The 17,049-nt window shown below is 32.0% G+C and overlaps 1 protein-coding gene across 3 annotated transcripts; it reads right to left on the bottom strand.

The window, feature by feature from the left end:
• Positions 1-11: 11 nt before the first annotated feature.
• Bm3309 (Uncharacterized protein) lies at positions 12-16,911 on the bottom strand (the record flags this gene model as incomplete). Of its 3 annotated transcripts, none has more annotated exons than XM_043075403.1 (32): positions 12-56; positions 218-380; positions 616-814; positions 884-1,102; positions 1,448-1,675; positions 1,831-2,055; positions 2,466-2,616; positions 2,840-2,899; positions 3,066-3,225; positions 3,358-3,428; positions 3,612-3,863; positions 4,068-4,340; positions 4,439-4,581; positions 4,685-4,877; positions 5,217-5,471; positions 5,706-5,873; positions 6,077-6,377; positions 6,597-6,772; positions 7,213-7,435; positions 7,694-7,875; positions 8,110-8,226; positions 8,329-8,471; positions 8,683-8,817; positions 9,022-9,158; positions 9,351-9,505; positions 9,636-9,719; positions 10,091-10,215; positions 10,540-10,690; positions 10,872-10,965; positions 11,129-11,198; positions 11,781-11,993; positions 16,875-16,911. In XM_043075403.1, the coding sequence occupies 32 exons, from the start codon at positions 16,909-16,911 to the stop codon at positions 12-14; spliced, it is 5,148 nt and encodes a 1,715-aa protein (XP_042931337.1). The 3 variants fall into 3 exon arrangements, with proteins under 3 accessions (XP_042931337.1, XP_001898272.1, XP_042931338.1); XM_001898237.1 differs by lacking the exon at positions 16,875-16,911 and adding an exon at positions 12,434-12,569; XM_043075404.1 differs by lacking the exons at positions 11,781-11,993; positions 16,875-16,911 and having other exon boundaries at positions 11,129-11,214.
• Positions 16,912-17,049: the final 138 nt, after the last annotated feature.

The following is a 17,049-nucleotide window of genomic DNA, read 5'->3' as shown; positions in this document are numbered from 1 at the left end:
TACTACCACTGCTATATCAGTCTTTCTTCGGGTGGAGATTTGAGCATTGAATTCATCTGAAACAGAGAAAGTTTTTTATGCTAATTTCTGCATGGATAAAGAGTATTTTATTTATCGATTCTTCATTATCATTAGTTTCTAATGTCTCGTTTCGTTTCATGAATTAATTTCTTGAGTGTTTTAAGAAAATGAGATTAAAAGTAGTAAGTATAAATACCGGCATTCGTGAGATGCTACTTTCGTGATGAGATGGACTATAGGCACCCTGAGTTGCACGACGTCCATGAATCATAACTACTGCCAATAATACAAAGCCAATAATGAGCAATGCTATGATAAGAGCCAGCATTGGTCCAACTATGTAACCCAATGAAACAGATCTAAAATTTTATTCTTTGATTTAATAATGATAGCCGCTATGATACTCATTTAAGATAATGAAATAATGTAAAATTTGACTCATAAAAATCTCATAGCTATTATAAAAAGTAGTAGCTAATTCTGATAGCATAGAAAATAAATCACAATGTAGGAAGGAATCTGATCAATCATTGATGGTAGACTAGAGGAATAAGCTAGTATTAATAAGAAACTGAAACACCTAAAGATAAATACCTGCTCTTCTCGACTAAGTGGATGCAATACTCTCCACCATAGCCGAACTCACATTCGCATTCATAATTTGCCACTTCCATATCATTCTTCATGCTAACTGTAGGATGAACGCATGCACCATGCACACAGTCATGTCTCGTTCGATTCAGGCTATCCAGAGTGCATGGGTCTTCTACAGTGCATCGTTTTCCCATATATCCTAAAACAATCACCAAATTAATTCTTACTTCATTGTAGTCTGGTGATTTTTCTAGCTAAATAAACTAACCTATGTCGCAAATGCAATTATATGAGCCAATCAAGTTGGTGCATCTACCGTAGACGCAAACACCCAGTTCACATTCATCGATGTCCTCAGTGCAGTGAGTACCCCGGTAACCTGTACCTTCACAATCACATTCGTATCCATTTATCCTATCCATACAATGTCCACCATTCCGGCATACTTCATTAATGCAATCATCAATATCCAATGAACATGTTTCACCTTAATCAGTCAACATTTATATTTTGATATATATCTAGATGTTTTCAAGCTTCTAACATAGTATTCTCACTTTTGCAATACCAAAATCTCATTTATAATTCCAACAATTTCCAAGGAAGAAAGATATCTAAAGTTTTGTTAAAAGAAAAAGTTTAGTGCTTTATTATAATTATATATACAAAATCAAAGCGATGTTTGGAAAAAGACTATAAGAATTTCAACTTTCGTATCGTGGATTGAAAACAGAGAAATTGTGGCCAGTGATAAATAAATTCACTGAAAGTTTCAAATTTTTTGTTCATTAATGTTTAAGGAAAGTTTTCAGACTTTATTGTAATAAATAACCTGCAAAACCAGCTAAGCATGAGCAGCTGAAGCCACCAATGAACTTCTGGCAAGTGGCGCCATTCTCGCACGGATTTGGACTGCAGTAATCAATCAGCATGTCACAGGTATCACCCGTATATCCCCGTCTACAAACACATGAATGCGTAGTCGATGTTTGCTGTATGCAATCACCGTTATCACCACACGGTCGCTCTACACAACTGCCCACTACTTCACAATGATCACCTGAAAAACTTAGATCAGCGGAAGAATTACTTATAAAAAGGGACCAAAGCAGAAGCTTCATTGCTAGATAGTTTGGGAGCAGTACATTGAGTTTAAGAACTTGAATAGTAGATTTGATTTCGAAAGAAATAATTAAACAGAATTTCAATAATAACCTAAATGATAGCTGTCGCAACTACAGTGATATGATCCAGGTGTATTGGTGCAGTTACCATCATGTTCACAAGGAAATCGTATACATTCATTGATATCAATATCGCAGTGTTCACCATTCCAGCCCGACTCACAGTTACACAGGAAATTGTCAGTTACGGTTATGCATTCTCCATGTACACAAGGTGAAGTACTACAGTAATCTTTCATTTCCTCACAAATTCGACCTGCAAATGTAGGTGAAAGAAGTGTTATGTTACCTGATATGACAAGAGTTATGAATATTATTAGCTGCCTTGCTAATTTAAAGTATGTAACGGAACTTGATTTTATTAACCTAATGTTGTAGCTATAAGATCACTTCATGCGCAAATAATTCTAATGCACCATATATTCTGTAAAATGGCTTTAGCATTTTTTTGAATATTTCTCACAAAGTGGAGAATAATATAGTTATGAAAAGATTTGCACTTTTTTAAACTCTCTATTCCACTCTGTCATGTTTTTTCTTGCAAGTAGAAAATTTAAAGGTGTAAAGCTTGCGAGGATTTGTTAATGCTAAATAAAAAAAATAGATAATATCTCATTTATTTAGCGAAAAAAAAAAAAGATAAACATAATCGGATAGACTCAGTACCCTCATAACCATTGGTACATATGCATTTAAAATCGCCATCTTTTGGCAAGCATGTAGCTCCATTTTTGCATGGATTTGATTGACAAATATCTTTTTGTATATCACAAAGAATACCATCAAAACCTGGCGGACAGTCGCATTTGAATGTGTCCTAAAATATAAAATACAACTGAAGCGCTTTATATGTTTGCAGAAAATCTTGAATGAACTTATATTCCCACAAAATTTGAATATTAGAAAACTTCTCTAGCTTCTCCGGAAGGATTTATTTCTTTTAAATGAAATCCTCCTTCTTTCATACCTCTCACTGCTTTCTTATTATTAAGTTAGTCTTTTCCTCAAGTAGAAAAGAATGATGCTTAATGATATCTGACCTTAACTACCGTACAGTTCGCTCCATTTTCACATGGTGAAGGAAGACATTTTGATGATTTCTGAAAAAAAAAGAAATATTGCCGTCCTTTATTGTTAAAGTCCTTATTTTATTATATAAGTAGATCACTGTCCGTTACAGTTTCAGTTGTATATCATTTATTCAGATCAAAAGAAGTTCCATTTACTTCATCATCAAAAAAAAAAAAATGCATCTGAAATTCTTACCAGTACTTGACAACGTGATCCGACAAAGTGAGGTGGACAATCACAATTGTATTTGCCTTTTGCTGTTGTACAGTTTCCACCATTTAAGCATGGTGATAGTTTGCATAAATTCATTTCTTCATCGCAAAATTGTCCATCGTATCCGGGCAGACATACACAACTGCAATTATAAAAGTTTATTAAACAGAGAACAAAGTCGACAGCATTTGACTAGCCATGTTTTTTCTTTCTAAATTATTTGTTCTAAAAAACCACACAATAATTAGGAAGTGTTAAAACACTAAAAATTGACCTATATTCGTCGATACCGCTGATACAAGCGCCAAATTTACAGATGTGATTCTCACATCTATTAATTCGTGTCTGTAAAAAAAGGAAATACTAAAATGATATTTACTTATATCATAACTCTTCTAAGAAGCAATCTTTTATAAGAAATTATGAATCACGAACTCGAAATCAATTAATATAACATAAGGCGTATTCCAGAAGCACCAGTTACGGGTAAGAAAGATCCAGTAATGTGACTTTAACAAAATTTTCAACCTCACAAAAAGTTCCAGTAAACCCAGGTTGGCATTCGCAGACTCGCTTATTCCATAAATCGCGACAAACTGCATCATTTTTGCATGGATTTACTAAACCACAAAGATCGTCAGCATAGCAGAAGTTATCTATGATATTTCGACGCTTCATTAGCTTGAAATGCATGGTATTTTCCAATAAATTACCAGCTCGACCATCAACAAAAAATGAAATCGGTGGAGTTATTCCAATGTGTATATTTTCTAGACAACCCTGAAGCAAAACTTATCAAAAAAATCAGATGTATATTTACTCTGTCAGACATATATATATATATTATATACAAATGCGCCTCGACAATTATCAGATGCAGCTAATTAAAAAGTTCTGTGACGGATTTTGGTTTTATTCCCGGAAACTTTAAAAAGTCAAAACAAATTAAATTTGATGAAAAAAGTTCCCAAAATTTTAAATTACATCGAATGATGGTAATTGATCACTTCGTTGTCCAATTATTAAGGTTAAGTTATCATTGATACCAAATGTATTGACTAAGAGAGGCAATGATAAATTGTTAGCATTGAGCTTGCCATCGATATGTAAACCATTTTGGTTGATATCAACACTGCGCACTACACCATCATTTACTACCAGATTCGTCCTTTGCTTTTTCATATTATCATTTATCAGTGCTTCATACACCAGTAAACCATCCTCCAGTGAGACCGATAGGAAAGAAGTTGGAGTTTTCTGAAAAAGAAATATATGCTATGAGCAACACAGCGAGAGAGAGAGAGGTATGAATAGTAAGAATGATAAAAACGCTCTCTCATATTCATAAAACTCACTAGGTAAATAATTTGACCCGATAAGGAACGAGTTCGCAACATGAAGCTGATTTGTAAGGACTTTGAAATATCCATCGCAACACCACCATTTTCCAATTTAAATTTTGCGAATGATGTTGATATAAATGTTGCTGGCGAACTACCTGTTAAACAATCATCGCATCACTGTGATTTTACTTATTTGATCTTTTTTTATTATATAAGACAAGCGACATACGAAAATTATAAAATGACAGATGCACTTACAAACATAACCGCCGTCGTAATTTGTGCACGTCATATTTGTGCCACAAGACGAAAGAGCACAATGATCACGTCTATTGCAGCGTTTCCCAATCCATGAATTCTCACATATACATTCAAAATCATTAAACGTGTTTGAGCATTCTCCATTTACGCATGGTTTTAAAAGAGTGCAAATGTCATCCGATACTGTGCCCTGCAAAATAAGATTTAGATGAAATAAATATCTGAGATAGAAAACTGTCCTATTGTAAGTTTATGAGTTGTGCTTTTGTAATTTCAAGTACATAGGTAAACACGAAGTAATAACAGCGCGAATGACTGAATCAGCTATGTAATTACAAATAACATTAAGCTAACAAATTGTTTTTCCCAAAAGACTTACAAATTTTACATCAATAATTCTTAAAAGACTAATAACCAATCAAAATAGTAAAAAAAATTACTTTTATCAGTCCGATCAAATGAAAAAAAAAAAAAAGATAGGAGAAGTTTTTACACTGAGTCCTTGAATATTAATAAATGGCGCAGCTACCTGCTGGATATTATCCTTTTCGATTTCAATCCCAAACTGCTGTACTTCGATATCAGTCGGCAATGTTGTAAGAGGAACGACACGATTGTTGATACGTAGGTCCTGTAGTGTCCCTTTGAAGTAGTCATTATTTGAAAATGCATCTGTAGGTAAATCTTCACTGCTGCCCAGAATCAAGGTATCTGCTAGCAAAGGATGATCAAAACGATTTTCAATGTCGAATTTTGTACTTGCCACACCATCATCTATTGTGATCTGTGATAAATGGTATTCAGAAAAAGTAGTAAAATAAAATCAATATTTATTCCATAAGCTGATTCTCTTTTCTCAGTTTGTGAACATGACAAACTTTCACAGTATAGAATAATCTAATTAGACAACTAATCTATCCTTATAATCACGAATGCACATACAAAGTATGATGAGAAAAAGGAAATGGCGTGATTTTTAAGTAATTACGAAAAACCAGAAATAAAGATGAGAACTTACAGTGAAATTATTCCGATCTCTCACTAAACTTATCAAATGCACTTTATTGTCATCGATTTTATCTGATATATTTCTTGAAAATACTTTCTTGCCTCCCAATCGCGTTCGTATATTCAAGGAACCGTTAAGAATTTGCAGTGCTATGAAGGTTCCAATATCTTCATTACTCTGAATAAAAAATGCTCAGAAATCTTTCCATCATGTCCACAATAGCAGTATTTTCAACATCTTAACCATAATGCTTCTCTGTTAAAACAAACACTTCTCGCTTTTTGTCTCTCATACTTCGGTTAAGTCTTTAAAATGTTAGAGGAAAAATGCCATAAAAATCTCATGTTCATGAAATATTAAGTCTGACAGACACAACATACCTTCTCACCGAGATACAACAATGTTCCATTAGGTTTGTTCGTTCTCATCAAGAAATCAATATCTGTATCTAGTTTAATGTTCTCCAGATTTTGTTCTATATCTAATTCCAATCTGGACTTTAAATTATGATGCCCAAAAGTCACTTCATCTGTTTGTTGTATACAATATGGTGGCAAGAATGGTTTTTTACATGCACAACGAAATTCATCCCATTGATCGATACAAGTACCACCATTTTGGCATGGATTAGGAGAACATAATTTGGAATGTTGACATCCTTCTATGACTCCGAATACACTACTAAAATGAGTAACTCTGAGAATTCCAGTAATTGTCAAGTTCTGATTTTCTTTTCCAGCATCTCTTAGAGTAGCTAATAAATCATTATATGAAATGTACTTGAAAATTCCCGTAATCTCTACCACTTTATTATTTGAATTCCTTCATTTAACGCTTATCCAACAAGTATGAGGCTTCCTGATTTATGATTTACAACAGCTAAAAACTGTTTCTACTTACGCTGATTTGAGCATATTAGTGAATTCTCCATTGATAAATAAATCACGAACACAACCCCTGAAACCATTTGCGCGACCTTTGCCTATTCGTGTCCAATAGATGCCCATATTTCTACGTTCCTTCATTTTTAGACGCGACAAGACAAAATCTCCTTCGCGTATTTCTAGTGAAACAGTCTGCAAATGAAAATGCAAGGAAATTATAATTTCAATAACTGGTGAAAAACTTACTTTAACTGAAACTAACTGAATACTTGATGAGAAAAACTTGCTTCTTTAACTGAAACTAACCTGAACTTAGTAATTAATTTCTTAAAGTTTTTTCTCGAAATTTTGTTTAATAAGGTTTGAAACTTTTTTAACATAAACAATAGTATCTCTAAGTAAGCAATCAGCAGAATTCAATTTTTACAGTGGAATATGTAAAACATTGTGGATAGTAATAGGGTATGGGGCAGCTCAAACTTTTTTTTTTTGAAAATTTATAAATTTGTAAATTAAATATGAGTGCTATTTAAGTTCAATTTTTGACCAATTTCGACATATACTAGCACTAACATCTGAAGTGCTAGTTGGTTACGTGGTTTCAGAAAATCATTTACTAGATAATTTCAAACCTTATTAATATTACTGAACAGTACAGTGTACCAATGATCGTCATTAACAGCAAATGGCAACAATTTTCGGTAAACAAAACCGGTGAAGTTGCCATATAAATAACCGCGTTGTACATTTAAAGCGAATTGCATTTGACTTAAAATATCTTCTGTTGATAATATATGAGTATCATCTACAGTTGTTCGAAATGTGACTTTTAATGTATAATCGGATTTTTGTAACCTAAAAAAAAACTGGTGAGAGGAAGGAGTTTTTTTGCACTTTTCATAAATTTGCTTTTAACTTAAATATGTTTTGAATTTTAGAAAACGAAGCTGAAAGCTGATCACTTAGATGTAAACAAAAAAATTAGAATGATTATACATTAAAAAGATAAGGTTCACAAAGAGATGTGTACAAAATATAAAGAGATAGACTAAACAAATGTTTCTTATTCAGATCGGTGCAATAAATATGATAACAAAAAACAAAAAAACATACCCAACAACGCTATTTGGTGATTGATAGAGAAAGAATGAAGTATTGTGAAATGTCACAGCAGTATTTATGGTGCAATTTGTTCCAGTTAGACCTGGCGCACATCCACAGGAAGTTATTGTCCCAGCAGTAGTAGGCTCATTTCGACATATCTGATATTGGGTGCAGAATAAATTTTGGCATTCCTATAAACAATATCAACGAATAGCGGAGAGCGATCGATACATCTTTAATATTATTCTTTACTGAGTATTACTACGAGTTAGTTAATATTTTTGCTCAAAGCAATTTTGATAATGCGTTAGCATTATCAAAATACTGATCTTACTGATCATTTGGAAGATCTTCTAATCGTCTTATTATTCCGTAATATCCTTCCTAGTGCAAGTTGTTCTGTAAACTGAGAGGAATTAATCAACCTTAATTTGCTGATCACACTTCGGTCCTGTCCAAGAGGTGTCACAAACGCATACCGCATATTTACCATTTTCAATACATCGAAAGGAATGCACACAGTCATCACAAGATATTTCAGTCTGAAATATGTATTTTTGAAAAGAATTTCTTAAGAAAAGATCATCACAACACCGATTGCTTTATTTTAAGTTTGTTACTCCGATGACAGACAAATCTCTTACTTTAATGCAGACAAAAGTACCATTTCTTTGCTCACAGCTTTCACCCTCGACGCATTCCGGCACACATTCCATTTCTTGTACTCTCATTTCGCAACGTGTACCGCTGAAGCGCTCATCGCAAATACACTTGAAACCAGACATATCTGAATCGAAGCATTACAGTAAGTTTTCACTTGTTGCCTTTTTCTTTCATCAGTCACTTCATGTTAGTATTCTATCTAATTAATTCAATAAATTTAAACAGAGAATAAAACGCGAAAATGTCAAAATCGATTTGGGAGATTATGAAGTAACACAAGAATTAGTGTAAGAAGTAAATTTTATGGAACAATAAATCAAACTTTTGTAACTTACTTGTAAAATTAGTGAAGCATTTGCCTCCGTTCAAGCATGGCATTGTTTCACAAATATCCGTATTTTCACAGAATTCGCCTGAATTCTCTTCCGGACAAATGCAAACTGCTGAACCTCCCTTAACTACGCACTGACCTGATGGTAAGAATATTTACAAAATACAAAAATAAGTGACATAATCTGTTAACAACTAATAATTTTAACTGATTCATTTTTTCAGCTTGTGGAGTAATCTTGAACCAGACATTTTCAATCAAATTTAAACTCTACGGACGAAGGAAACCTTCGCTTAAAAAAAAATTAGTGAAGAGATGAATTTCAGATCAAAAAGAGAGACACCGGAATTACAATCCCTTCGTAAGCATGGATCGAATTCCGGAGAATTCCTCTCACAATATTTTCCTTCAAAACCATTTTCACAATTACACGTAGCTCCATTTGCAGACCATATACAATTGCCGTGTATGCAAGGATTGCTGAAATTCGGAAAAATAGAATAATCAATAGATATCAGTATAGTTAAAATGGCAGTAAAAAGTCAAACAGTCACATTTTAATTCAAATCAAAAAAGAGACTTTCCATTAGTTGCAAACTCTGTTGGAAGTTAATAGATGTCTGTTTTACCGTATCAGTGCAATTGTAAAAATAAGAAAGATTAAGAAGATACCTATCAACGATGCATTCAAGCGTATGTTCACAGCGTATACCTGTAAAAGCAGGTGGACATAAGCAACCACCAGTCGCTTCAAGGCAAGTACCACCGTTCTCACAGCTTTCATTTCTTATACATGACCATGACAGCGGCTGATCACAATCTTTGCCCTGCAGTTTGTAATACTGTAAATGAACAGAAGCCAAAATAAAGTCACAATTTCAGTAAAACTTCTGATTTTTTCTTCAAGCATTTTCTCAAAATTTATTGATGTTTAAAAAAATTTTTCAATACCCTTACCATAAAACCATCAGGACATCTGCATATTCCACTGATACAAATTTGTTTATCACTTTTACAATTACATTCTTCCTCAATTTGTTCCTGTAAATTTTATTTATAAAACACTTTGAAAGAAATTAATGATATTAAATGATAGTAATTTATTCAACACACTTCTTATTTGTCGTTTTTATTTCTTTTTTCACCTTTCGATTAATTCCTTTTAAGAGAAATAATACGCTCCACATGAATGAACTAGAATGATATGATTGGAAACTGATAAAATGTTTTTATTAATATTGAAAAGTCATTCTCACCTCATACATTTGACAATTCTCTATATAAGTTATGAAAAAACTTAAAGGGAGAAAATAAATTATGTGTTTCACCATTCAATAAATTAAAATTAGCAAATTCCTTTTTGTCCCAGCACACTATTTAGTCCAAGCTACAATTAATTAAATAAGCAATACTTGACATCGGTCAGAAGTAAAGCCAGGTTGACAGTTGCAGTGGTATAAGCCATCGACAATACTACAAATTCCATTATTAAAGCATGGATTAGGATCACACAGCGTACTCTCTTCGCATACAGTACCTAAAAATACAGTTAAAATAAGTACTTCATTGTTGCAAAAAAATTCGTAAAATTTTTTTCACGACATTACAAATTTGATTTTAAATTCTATTAAAGCACTGAAGAAAGCGATATGTGTGGGAAAGATGAAATGGAAATATAATGTCTATAAAAAGGACGTCAATAAGCAAAAGAATTTGGTGCCGTATATTTTAAAGTTTCTTAAGAAGCTCCAGAAGACTAGTACATAATTATCTTCCTGAACAATGACAAATTTTAAAATCTCATTGTTTGCAGCTCCCGAATTTTAGATGCAAAGACTCGAAAGATGAAAATAAGATTAACCTCGAAAGCCATCTTTACAGAGGCATATAAATGACCCAAGACTATTTACACAGATAGCATCGTTTTTACAAGGTGTGGTTATGCATTCATCGATATCGTTTTCACATAAACTACCTTCAAATCCACCTGTGCAAGCACACTCGAATCTATCCTGAAAGTAATCTAACTTAATGATGCCATAGGACAGGAAAATGAGCTAAATAATCGTTGATAATAATAAACATTATTTTCAATTTAATTTATTTCAAACCAATTGCACACATTATTATTTTTTTTTTTATTTGTAACTGCAACCACGGTTAAACTTACACAAATTGAAACTTCTCACTTACTTTCACTAGTGTGCATGATGCATTGTGTTGACATGGGTTTGGAATGCACGCATCATGCACACAATGCCATTTGCCTCCTTCGACAAGCACACATCTACAAATTGGAAAATTTTAGGTTCAAATTAAATTCCACCATTTATACACTATTGCTATTGACATGAGTCAAAATCACAGTGAATACTGATATACTAATTAAATTAGTAAGTTTAATTAGCTGTAATTTATACCAAAATTAAGTTAGCAGTAAGGAAGTATACCTTTCACCAATTGAACAGCCTTGAACTTGACAGTCAATTGAGCCGACTTCACATAATTCCCCCGAAAATTCTGCAACTTCTACCATTATTTCCCTTTTCCTCTCCCTTTTAATTCGTCAGTCATTATAATAATATATTTCGTGCCAGAGTTTCCCCTCAGTTAGGCTAATTTTGGGATGATGTCAGTGACACCTATCTTTGCAGCATTGAAAGATCCTCTGATAAAAAGAACTGGTGACGAATGAAATCAGGTTATTGAAAAATATGGGCTGCAAAGTAGCAATTTTACGAGCTCAGTGGACGCAGTGTCGCCTTATTACCTTATTATGGGAAAACTTTGTGATTTTAATTATGTAAGTTATATTAAGTTTTTATTTAAGTACAAATTGTATTAAATCAGCACAAAGAAGGTTATGACAATAAACAAAAGTTGTTAACTTGACCACTTAGTTTACCTCACAATCAGTTAATTAGCTAAGTTAATCACGTGAGAAGTGGTACATTTGTTTTAATAATGATAATAATTATACATAATCAAAACCATATATCAAAGCATATGAAGAAATCTGCGTAAATCAGTGTATGATTCGTTTTAAGTTAAGTATAACAAATTTTCAAGGAACAAACTGATAAATGAAAAAAGGTCAAATACCTTCTGAGCAATTACATTTTGGCTTTCCGACATCAGTAAAGATACATACTTCATTGTTGTGACATTTCAAAGAACAAACTTTTTCCGATTCGCATAGCAATCCTTCGAAACCAACTGGACAAAGACACCGGAAAGTGCGGTCTTGATCGTTTACTTTACATGTTCCGCCATTTAAACATACATTACTTTCACAATGTCGCAATGTAAGAAAGCCTAAAAATACAACTGTTACCAACCATCATTTTGTCAATTTAATCCTTTTACTCTTAGTATAGAATGATAATAAAAAATAATAAAATTGATAACGTCTCAAAATTAATTAGCAGATTTTTTAATGACGAGAATAATGAAGCTGGCATTATCCTACTTGTAATAAACTACTTGAATACAACAATTTCATAGCTGAAATACGAGAAGTCTGTCGTCCTCACAAAATGATTCATTTATCAGAAAATATTTCACGTTTCAACTTCAAACTTATCCTTGATTTTATACAATGATAATTGCAACTATCCATCAAATATAGCATAAAAATTTACTTTCATAATTTATTTTAAGCAAATCTTTTTTACATCCAATTCGGTTGAGCCAAATAAAATTGTGCCAAATATTTTATGCCAAACATGATGTAATTATTATCAATTCTGAGAAACCATTCAGTCGTTCCAAAAGTACTTTCACTATACCAGTTCTGCACAGCTGTGATAATAAAGATTGTCTGGCTAGTCCGATCATGACCTTCTCTTTAGTATCACTATCACTTAACTTTGTTCCAATGTATACCTTCATTTTTTGCAAAAGAAACTGCGAACTATTTATTTCACAAGAAATTTCCCTTCTCTGTTTGCTACACCTTAATTTCAGCAGATCAGCATAGCGATATTTATTAACACAATTTAATTTTAATTTATCCTTTCATTGATTAACGCAATTCGGTCATATAATTAGACTCCAAGAAACGAAAGACAAATTCTGTTGTAATCTTTTTCTAGATTTCCTCTTCTCTCTTCTTTGTTGGGTGTAGTTTAGCGGTACTGTCAATAATATGTAGAAAAGATTTTTCTACAACAATGAAAAATTTCGAGGATTATTACGATTGAATGCAAATAGTTATAAGGACGAAATGTCCAATGTCATTTTTTCAACTTCAGATCGTAAAATGAGAAGCGTTTTGTTTGTTGTAGTGGAAATTGAAGGACAAAAAAGAGTTTTCAATAAAAAAAAAGGCGTTGTAGTCAATAAATGCAGAATGTTTTAGCAAGAAAACTCGAGATTAAATTCGAGAAATTATTCCAAAAAAGCAATGCATCGAATGGTATTCAAAGAAGTGAAAGGTACAGATTGCGAAGTTGAAGTAACCGTAAATGATTTGATAGGAACTCTCGGTACTGCTAATGTTTCGCTGTTTGCTTGTTGTTTACGTTGCTTCAGTTATCTGTTAAAATCATATAATTTTTATGATTTCTTGTCACATTCCTTTGCTCTATGGCATAATCCCAATCTATTAGTAAACAACTTCTAAATGGGCATTTCTTTCCACTTCTCAATAATCTAGGAAAAAAAAAAGCAAACAGAATTCTATTTCAGACCTGGTTTAAACGGCTGATTCGTTCTATCTCCCTCTCTTACAAAAGAGTGAAGAAGTAAATTTATTCTGAATTGCGAGTAAATGAAAGATTAATTAACGATCAGAAGTAAAAGTGTACAATAAGATGTGTAAACAGCAGTAAGTCAAAAGGCGCTTTTGTTTACAGACGGAATCAGTTTATGAATATACAGTTCAATATGGAGAAAAGCCAAGGAAAATATGTGATAAACATTTCAGCAGTTGCTTGTGATCAAAACTTTAAGTAACTACTTCATTCTTTATCAGCGATGAAGTAAAAGTATCGTTTATTTATTCAATTCGAAATTTTATGATTTCTGATAAAAGAAAATAATAGACGACTGGGTGTGTATTTGAAATCTATTTCATGCATACATATTAATAGGCGGTTTTGCACAATAAAAGAGTAGATATAGGACATGAACATAGCTCGTCAGTTCATTCGTTGTTAAACGACAGATTAATAGTCCTATGCAGGTAATTGCCAATTTTCGTATTGCCGACATCAGGTAATAGTTGCTAGTATTGTTTGACAGTACCCATTATCCGGATTAAAGTGCATTGCCCAAACTACATATGCTTACCTATGCATGATGAATAAGACATAATGAAATGTTGAAATTTTTGAAGTAAAAATGAAAAAAAAAGTGAAAAATAAAATTTTATCAGTAAATAGTGAGCAACTCAGTAATTTAGATGGAATTTAAAAAGGCTCTGCTTACAAGCGTTGTTAGTGTCTTACAAAAAAATCTACTATCAATGTTAGTCCAACTATCGAAATAGCGGGAATGTCGATGGCGGGGTATATCTGACTGACATCTATCTGTCTTCCTTATTAGTAATTATTTGCAATGTCAGAGCTGAACCAATTGCCTTTCTCCTCCTCATGCAAGCTTACAGTAATAATAGAGTGAAATTTCAGACTTAAATTGGCACTTCTGTTTGCGTGCTTGAACGATTCAACACGGAACTCATCAGATCAATTAATCGACTGAAGTTTACAGAAGATGATAATTCTTTTATTTCAGTACATAGCAATTTCTCCAATGACAAATAGAGCACAGCAAGCGAAAATTATTTGTTAATTTCAATCTCAAATTAATCTAAAACACTATTTCAACATATTTCAATCACTCATTAATAATTATGCTAACAGCTAATTGTTAAAACGGAAAATAGAAAGTAATATTTCCACCGTGTAGAGGTTCGTCTTTTTGAAAGTTCTTGAGATCCCACAAATTATCACACATTTCAAGCTTTAATTGCTTTGAATGAATGCAATTTAATTCTGATATTCAAAGTTATTGGGTTTTACATATCCTTATTTATCGCTTCAAAGTACATAGTGCCATACTTTTCTATTTTACGAATAGTAAAACTAAAATAATGAGATAAGGATGATGAGTGTCCACTAGCTAAATTCTCAAGAGGTTACTGACGGAACAAACTAAAGTCAACGATTTGTTTACATACATTACTCACCAAGAACTGTACTTTATTTGAATATTAGTAAACATCACTTGACTTGCCTCAAGCTTCGTTGAGAAAACATAACTTACCAAAACAATGCAGTTTTAAAGAACAAAGCAAGAAGACAAAGAATAAAATGAATAACTTTGGTTGGATCCAAAGTTATTCATTTTATATATATTTTACGATATATAAGTTTTACGATAATAGCGAAAAAGCACATTTTATTTTATGAGTTCATCAGTAATAACTTATATCCTACAAAACTTTGCATTTCATTTCTGACCATAAATTCTTAAAAATTTTTGGATTCTGTACAAAACCAATAAATGTTCTTTGTGATACTAACTTATTAATAATTTTCTTTTTAATGAACTTGCATATGTATATATTTGAACTCAACGAAAAAAATCAATGTTTTTATTGAATTTTATCTTAATCGAATGATCTTAAAACATAACGAATTATAGAATGGTACTTTTTAATTCGTAATAAAAATTCGAATTTGACGAACAGATAGAATTATATATATATATTGATATTTTGTAGCTGAGATGTAACAAACATACGATTGTTTAACAAATAATGTTTTGCTTTTCTTCGTAAGATTGGCAAATTTCATGATTAGATTGCTGATAATGTTGACAAAATGGCCATCAGATGAGATTAACGACGAAAAAAAAAAAATCGAATGAGCACATAAAAAAGTGGTAGTTAGTATGCAATTGTAGAAACAGAGCAAAAATGAAATTTTTTATAAAATAAATAAATTTGTTAATTGAATAAATTGATTTTTAATGTTTCACACTTTTATAGTGAAAAGAAAAGATGCGCTAACAGTCGAACTCTAAAAATTCGCTATAGAAAAGCATAACAAATTGCTGGAATGAATCAGTAATTATAAAAGAATTAAAAACTAAATCCATTTATATCAATTTACCACAAATATATCTATACAGACAAAGACTTTCTCTTCATTTCTTCTACGCAAACAATTATTGGTCAAATATTGAATAATTGAAATAGAAAAAGTGGTTAGCAACTTCGGTGACATTTGCTGAGAAGCAATGATTAGCGATGAATGAGATGAAATAATTGTCATCTTTGCCAGCATCTATCACTGGCACTGATTAGTATTTATTTGGTTTAGGGAAGCATGAAAAAAAACAGAGCTGTATGATCGTAATTGGAATAGAAGGTCGAATCTGTTGAATAGAATTTATAAACACGTAATGACAAATGATAGTACAGATAACCAGATGTCACTCAAGGAAAATGACCGTTAGACTAATTTCTCAAGCTTTTTGTGCATGCAACTTCAGTAAATAAAAACTAATCAGAAGTTGCTATCATGGCATGGTTCAATAGCAATCTTCACATATCGTTAAAAGTTTTGACGATCTTCAACACTTTGGGTAAGGAAATGAAAAGTAACTAGTAAACTTAATGAAGAATTTTACATTAAACAATTATGGCTACTAATGAAGTTTAGAACCAACAAGTTAAGCAAAAGATATATTATTTTCTAGAAATTGACTATTTTTAAATGAAATTCAAGAACTGTTACATATCAATGAACAATTATATACCTTTATTTCTGAACCGTCTGAGCAGAAACCATTCAGAGAAGTCTGTTTATAAGCCTTTTTCATATACCTGTTTAAAATCTATACAATTCTCGCAAAATTAAACTTATTGTACTACTTATCAATTTACCTTCAGCCAGCAAAGCATATGAAAAAAATTCTTTTGCAAATTGAAAATAGTCAGGTCGATCATATTCATTTGGCAGACCCTTATCAGATAGATCATTTATTTCAATTCAACAAATTATGGAAAGAAAATAATTGAAAAGAGAATTTCGAGAACGAGAAGTTTGAAAGATATAAAAGAAAATGTAATCACATGAAACAAAATATAATTTCAAAAATCTAACTTATGATGAAATGTATCTGATTCAATCAAAATTGTACTTAGAAGGTTTCAGAGTTTTAGAAGAATTAAAATTGGTAACAAACCTTTTAAGGTAGCGAATAACAGTATTAGAATAAGCATATATGCAAATTTTCAGTAAGGTATGCAGCAATCGTATTTTCAATAGGTAATGTTTTCGTACTTCTGTGTTATTGCAAAAGGTCATACGCGGAAAAGCGAAAGGTCAAAGGTCACGGACACCGTTGATTCCAGAGGAGT

Source organism: Brugia malayi (genome assembly GCF_000002995.4).
Source record: "Brugia malayi strain FR3 genome assembly, contig: Bm_v4_ChrX_scaffold_001, whole genome shotgun sequence".
Classification (NCBI taxonomy): domain Eukaryota; kingdom Metazoa; phylum Nematoda; class Chromadorea; order Rhabditida; family Onchocercidae; genus Brugia; species Brugia malayi.
Note: the sequence above shows the minus strand (reverse complement) of the source record. Positions and strands in the feature narration are given on the sequence as shown.